Here is a 7,500-nt window from a genome sequence, read left to right as displayed (position 1 = left end):
TGGGCTTCATTGCGGGCATCGACAAGACGAAGATAACTAACTGACCCATAACCGATTTCAGATGCATCAGCAAAATGATGTAGCTGACTGGACGTAATGACACCAAAACCATCTGGCTTCAGGCAGCGTTCGACAGAGAATTTAGACAATTTGGGTAAATCTGCCAACCATCGTTCCCAAGAAACCTCTTACTTTGAGGGGATCGCATCATCCCATCCTAGCTTCTCCCGGCATAAATCTTGAAGCAATCGTTTGGCTGGCAACACGAACGGTGCAACGAGACTTAGAGGATCATAAACTGAACTCACAAACGAAAGGATTCCTCTTGGTGTCGGTTGGCTATGTTTCAGGTCTATCTTGAACCCAAAAGTATCCGTTTCTATGCACCATCGAACTCCAAGGGCTCTTTCGAATGGTAGATCTTCTTTACTAAGGTCCAAGTTCTTTACTTCTTTGGCACGCTCGGCTTCAGGGATGACATCAAGGACTCTGCGACTATTACTAACCCATTTGGTCAGACGAAATCCACCTCTTGACAGCAAACATTTCAAATCACTTGCATGTTGTAAAGCTTCTTCAGTTGATGGTAAAGATTTCAGGCAATCGCCTACATAAAAGTTCTTGTTAACCGAGCTTACAACTTCCCCTTGAAAGTGATCCCTGTTGTCCTCTGCCGTCTTTCGCAGGGAAAAGTTGGAACATGCTGGAGAGGAAGCTGCTCCAAACAAATGCACAACCATCTGATACTCTTCCAGATTTTCTGTCCAGGCTACCCTCAGGCCACCACAGGAAACGGAGAAAGGTTCTGTCTTCTTCGGTTACCCTAACCTGGTAAAACATCGCTTCAATATCCGCCATGATTGCTATCCTTTCTTGGCGAAACCTCATCAATACACCGAACAACGTGTTCGTTAAATCTGGACCCTTGAGCAACAGATCGTTGAGCGACTTTCCTTGAAACTTCGCGGAACAGTCGAAAACGACTCGTATTTTACCAGGCTTGCGAGGATGGTAGATGCCGTGGTGCGGGATATACCACTTTACATAGTTTAACCCTTGCGTGTGCGCGGGAACTTTACGGGCGTAGCCCTTCTCCTAGAATTAGGGTTAGGGTTAGGGGTTTAGTAGTAGCATACAGGTCCTTGTTACCATGGACCTTCCGCCTCAGCCAGAGCGCTCGCTGTTCAGCTTGTACTCGATTGTTTGGCACCGCGACTTCACGATCTCTGAATGGCAAAGCCATTTCGTAATGACCTTCTTTAAGGACTGCCTTTAGGACCGCTGTTATTTTTACTGTATATTAATGATTTACCAAATTGCATGCCTTTTAAATTGTCAATCAAGGATGTATGCCGATGATACTCACCTAACCTACGCCGGTTTCAGCGCTGACAATATCCAATCTTGTCTAAATGATGATTTAGTAAATGTTAGCAATTGGCTGATAGCGAATAAACTCACGCTTAATATGACCAAAACTGAATTTATGCTAATTGGGTCAAGTCAGAGGCTGTGTACTCTAACAGTTCCTCCTAGACCTTCAATCAATGGCTCTCCTATTGAGCATGTTACTACTGCTAAATCGCTAGGAGTGCTTATTGATGATAACCTTACTTGGAGAAGCCATATTTGATAAATTAACCAAGAAAATTGCTTCTGGTATTGGGGCCATAAAGCGAATCAGGCATCTTGTCCCCTATGGGACCTTACATTCTATTTATCAGACCCTAGTACAACCTCATTTCAACTACTGCAATATTGTTTGGGGAAACGGTGGAGTAACTTTGAAGGACCGTTGAAACTGCAGAAACTACAACACAGAGCAGTCCGTGTCTTGACCTACTTTAACGGCTATGACGCTCTCAAGTGTATTAAGGCTTGACCAATCTAATTATTATGCATATTTTTATTTGAAGGGAATCATTTGTCCAGTGTCCATGAAACTTAGCAGAAAGTTTTTTATCGGTGTTGCTATTAATTTGCCAAAATATTTTGCACCGCATTTTGGTCACGTGACCCTAAAACAACTTATAACGTCTTCATCCTTTACTCAAAAATGGGGAACATTTATAATTCAAAATTTTGAAAACGTTTGGCGTTAACACGTTTAGTACAACTGTGCCTACCGAATGCCGCCGTTTAATGTGTTACTCCGTATTTACCTTTTAAGATATTTGGGTGTTTATCATGTCACGTGACCTATTTTCCTCAATTCTTCATTGTTCTTAATATGTGGACATGATTAAAAAGCGGCATGACAAAGCCCTTAGAAGGGGTCATCGAATAATCAAGAAACAAGATTGATATAATGTAGCTGAATGTTCCCCATTTTTGAGTAAAGAATATAACTGTTATAAATCGATTTCTGGTCACGTGACAAGAATGTGGTACGAAACATTTTGGAAAAGTTATAACAATACCGATAACTAACTGCCTGCCAAGTTTCATATGCCTTGGACAAATGCTTTCCCTTCAAATAAAAATATGCATAATAATTAGGCTGGTCAAGCCTTAATACACTTGAGGCTGATGTCAACAATTTATTTGAACTCTTAGGATGGAAATCCCTAGTCTCTCAAAGGCAAATTGAAAGAGCAACAATGGTATTTTAATCCCTACAGGGACTAGCACCTGAGTATCTCTGCTCGAAATTTGTCCATCGCGACTCTGGTTATTGTTTGAGAGACACCGTGAATAAGGTAAATGTTCCGAAACCGCGCACAAACTACTACAAAAACAGCTTTAGCTATAGTGGCGCAGTTTTGTGGAACATTTTGCCTTTAGAACTATGGAAAGCAGAGGCCCTCAATAAATTCAATCGATTGATTAAAGAGGTTATCTAAGCCACTATTTTAAACACGTCATTCATGGAAAGCAGCTTTTATTTTTTGATATTGAGTAAGATAGTTAATGTAGTTTACATACTATACTTTACCGTGGTTAAATAAAGATCAAATAAATAAATAAATAAATAAGGCCCTACACTGTATGATAGAAAAAAACCTACTTTTTTTGCCCGATTTTCACATTGCGAGAGGAGACGCTTTTGACGTTGTTCAATATTTCTGAAGCACAGTGACATGTGCACTTTCCTGTGTCCCGTGATCTGCGTTTTAGAACGCAGGGAGAACTTTGCAGTTTACAGTTTTGCGAATTTTAAGTTTCAAATAAATTCATGATGAAGTTTTTCATTTGGATCACTGATACTAATAAAAGAAATGCTTGTTTGCTTTTAAGTTATTCAGAATGTTGTCAACAGTTGCTTCTTGTCGGAAACCATGTCTGGTTTGTTAAACAACTAATTCGGTACCTTTGTCGGGCGCTTTGATGATAAGATGTCTCCGCGTTTTCTCTTACAGCTCCGCCCGTTGAAATTGAAGATCTTATCAACACAAGACCTTGCCCCTGATGTTACATATCCTCCATTAAGATTTGCGTTTCCAAAACCGTGATCTATCCTGAGGGGTCCAATTGGTCTTTTTTCATGCTTGAACGCGTCAAAGGACTTTTTTTATTCATGGTGGCAAGAGGAAGGTAAGTAAAAATATATGTCACGGGGGAGGAGCGTGTGGTGCGTTGCGTGTCGACACTAAAAACGGCTGAAAAGGAGGTTTTTCTGACTATACCTGATGTTGTGCTCCCTCGCATATAAAATTAAGTCTCATGACAATTGTTTTTAAGTTAGTAAAAATCCTAGTGTAGTGAATTGTATTTTATTTAACCATGAAAGGTTGGAAATGATTGGCCCAGAAGAGTAAAAAATTATTTCCCACCGAAATTCCGTCACAGTCGTGTAACACACGTAATTTCCGCTTGGACTCATGGGAACGGGGTATGTATGTAACTTTACCCACAACGCGCGAAAGTTGTCCTTATTTTACAGCAGGAGGCGCTTGATCAAAGAAGGCTATTTATGCTGGATACCGAGCTACTAAAGAGCCACTATAAATTCAGTGAACACCGCCCTTGGGATTCAAAGGCTTCAATTTACGAGGTATGGTTTCAAGGCTTTAATTCAACAAACGCTCGGCAAACCTTGAAAATATCGCTTGTTCATTTCCCAAACATAAGCCATGTGTTTGTAAGTGGTTTGGTTGCGCGCTTCCCTGTAACTGATAGCTTGTTTAGGAAACAGTCTATATTGGTCAACTTTGCGCTACCCTTTTTTTCTTCGAGAATTTTCAACTTGAATTTACGTGCGTAAAAGAGAAAAGAAGAAAATGCTCTGCATATTTGATGATCGCAATCTTCTTTGATCACATAGTATCTCAGTTTCACACCTTTTCATATTACACACTAAATTTGCTGCTTTTCGGGTCGCTTGCCTCCGGATCAATATCTGGTAGCATGGTCTGTTGACATAGTCACTACATATCGTATTCCGTTTGGTTGTTTAAACGAGTCGTTTGAAATATCCAGCTAAAGCCTGTGCAATCAAGAACCTTGCGGCGCTGGCCTTACGTACTATGGCAGTCAGTAAGCTAATCGTCTTTGAGTTTGCATCAAAGCTCAGAAGTGTTTGTTTACCTAGCAGTTTTGTAATCGATTTTTTAAAGTTACTCTTAATGCAAACCTTCATTTCCTGTGGAAGCAACAGATACACCGGAAATCGAAATAGTGTCGAACTAAAGGTCAAGTGTCACCTGTACCTGATTTTTTTGTGTGTGGTTTAATTAAGGACGGTTCCTACTATTTAACAATATTTTTGCCCTGGTGTGTGATTATGCAAGAAAAGGTAGATCTCAACAAGGGTTATTAAAATCCAAAAAGAAAAATGGCGGTAACCACGCATTTTTCAAAGATAATTCATGAATAATATTTGTAAAAAGCATTAAAATACAAAGCAATGTATGGCGTTCTTTCTCAAATAGAAACTTAATTATCTCTGAAAACTGCATGGTTACCCCCAATTTTCTTTTTGGATACCAAGAGTACTTACTAAGATCTACTTTTTCCGGATAGTTTTAAACCGCGCAAAATATCCCTGTATTAATAAGCATCACCGATAGGAAATCCGAGTATCTCAAGATGCGCAGAACGTATGCGCAATGACAATAGTAGGCACCGTCCTTAAGATTGACCCTCAGTTGGCTATGAGTTGTGGGTTTGTTGCAGTTTGCTAGGTTGCCATGGTAAATTATGCATTTGGGTGAAAAGGGTCCAGGTCAAAACAATATTCCAGATAAGAGCTGGCAAAACTGGACAGCTGACCTTACAAATGAATTGAGAGAAATCAGATCACCTTTGTGTGGTTCCAGAAAATATCCATTGTCCACCATGGAGGAAATTTCACTTAGGACCCAACGCCCCCACCTCCCTAGATTTTCCATATTTGTAGGGAACTGATGACCCACCACCCCTCCGGAATTTCCACAAAGTAAGAAAAAGACCCCTCAACCCCACAGAAAGAGTTTATTTTCACGAAAAAAGATTATGAAAGCAAAAGAACGATGCTGATTGCGGTTATGCAATGGTTTTCATTTTATTTTATTGAGCGGTCTCAAATTAGAACACAGAACACTACCTACAAAGCAATGTTAACTACACAATATACATGTAGCTTAAAATGAAAGAGATGAATTTGTATTTGTCAGTTTACCTTGATGTGCAAGCTTACAATTTTGTTTTTCAAAACGGCCGTTATGTTGATGGAATTAATGCCATTGTGAAAATGATTGCGAGCACATCAAACTTTCAACCACAAAATTAAGGGGAAATAAAAAGGAGAATATAAACTCTAGATTCTGAAATCATTACATTATATACCTTCTGCCTCTTTCACAACAAGTACTGTTTTGCGATCAACTGACGCAATGTGGAGATCGAAGAAACGTAGCTAGTAATCACATCTGTTACGCGGCCATGTCTCTATCGAGACTAGTAACGAGTAATGGCGGTCAATATTACGTATGCGACAAGTCAAGTTTTGTTGGCCTAACAGGGGCCTAATTCCGTTGGATTTGCATACGTAACGCCTTTGGAAGAAAGAAAACCTTATTTAGGTGAAAAAATAATCACAAATGATATAAACTCTTTTATTTCTTCAAAAATGATCTACCACATTGGTACTGAGTTCAAAATTTACTTCTTGGAAAGTGATTTTAATCATCCAACCCCCCTTCCGCTCTGGAATTTCATGGGCCTCTGGCCACACTCCCCCCTCAGAATTTCGATTTCCCTCTGTGGTGGGGTATGGATATTTTCTGGAAGCATACATTGTTCAAATTGTGTATAGCTCTATCCACCGGAAAAGGAAAAAATCTCTGTCCCGAGTACATAGTACTATCCTAAATAACAGACTTTTCCCCTTGATAGAGATTTGTAGGAGTGCATAACCAACATTCAAGTCATGTCATGGGTTGCTTAACCCATTGACTCCTGGGGTTCCCCATTGACAGTTTGGGTATCAAAGGGTTAAAATGTTGTTGTTAAATTATAACGCCAGTGACACAAAACTTGGTATGTCAAAGCACAGTTTATTTCAAGCATGTTAAAGCTGGTCTTTTGTTTTAACAGATCCTTCTGCACTACATCATTATGAGCCTTACATGTAACTGTCCTTCCTTGGGTTTAAGTGCAGGAGTACAACAATAGACCTAACATAAAACTTTGAGAAGGTATTTCCTCCATTCAAATAAACTGGACAGAAGAAATTATGTAAGAAAGTGTCCAGCTACATGTATAGCTGTTGTAGTACAATTTGTTCCTTTGGTACAATTTTTTCTGAACTGGTACAGAATGTATTGAACTGGTACAAAATATATTGAACTGGTACAATTATAATTGGTTTATTTTTATCAACTGTCTAGAAAAGAGATTTTCCTTTTTTGGGGTGTAGTTAAAAAACAGGGCGTGGTTTTTAGGGGGTCTAAAAAATAACATGTTATTTCTTTCTTTTCTCCTACTTTCGTACCCCTCCCTCATCTGCCCCTTCACCTCTATCCAACCCCCTTTTCTTTCACAGTTCTATCCCCCCTTATTTTGCAGATGGCCCCCCTCCTTGCATACCCTTATGCCCACTCCCTCTATGACAGACTTTACACAGTATACTCAAGCCTTTTTTCTTTACTCACCTGAACTTGAACTCCCTACCTCTGGATCTGTTGTCCACTCTCTAATCCACTTGACCACACAAGCAGATCATGCAAACTTACCATGATAATTTATAATTAAATATTTTAATATTCATCCCAGGCCACTCTCTGTCCAAATATTTTATTATTCATCCCAGGCCACTCTCGGTCCAAACTTCAATTTATTCACATTTAGACTTCACAAGTTTCGTTGGAAGAAAACAGCTCTACAATGCAGTGTGTATCACACGAAATATTTTATCAAGGATTAGATAACTTTAAGCAAAAGCAGAAGCGAAGTACATCACAACTAACCATGTTTATCGAAGATCAATTTTACAATGAAGTAATGGAATTCTTGAAAATTCGAAGTGAAAAATCGAGTAGTGATTTGAGAGAAACGGAAGGCAAACTATCTTAGTCACAA

General features: G+C 39.4%; 1 protein-coding gene across 1 annotated transcript; it reads right to left on the bottom strand.

Annotated features, from left to right (window-relative positions):
• Positions 1–188: 188 nt before the first annotated feature.
• LOC138020998 (uncharacterized) lies at positions 189–740 on the bottom strand. The gene has a single exon (XM_068867877.1). It carries the CDS (start codon positions 738–740, stop codon positions 189–191), a length of 552 nt encoding a protein of 183 aa, XP_068723978.1.
• Between the last annotated feature and the right edge of the window lie 6,760 nt (positions 741–7,500).

This window comes from Montipora capricornis, chromosome 10 (genome assembly GCF_036669925.1).
Source record: "Montipora capricornis isolate CH-2021 chromosome 10, ASM3666992v2, whole genome shotgun sequence".
Classification (NCBI taxonomy): Eukaryota; Metazoa; Cnidaria; class Anthozoa; order Scleractinia; family Acroporidae; genus Montipora; species Montipora capricornis.
The sequence above is the reverse complement of the archived record's forward strand: the minus strand, read 5'-3'. Positions and strand labels throughout refer to the sequence as shown.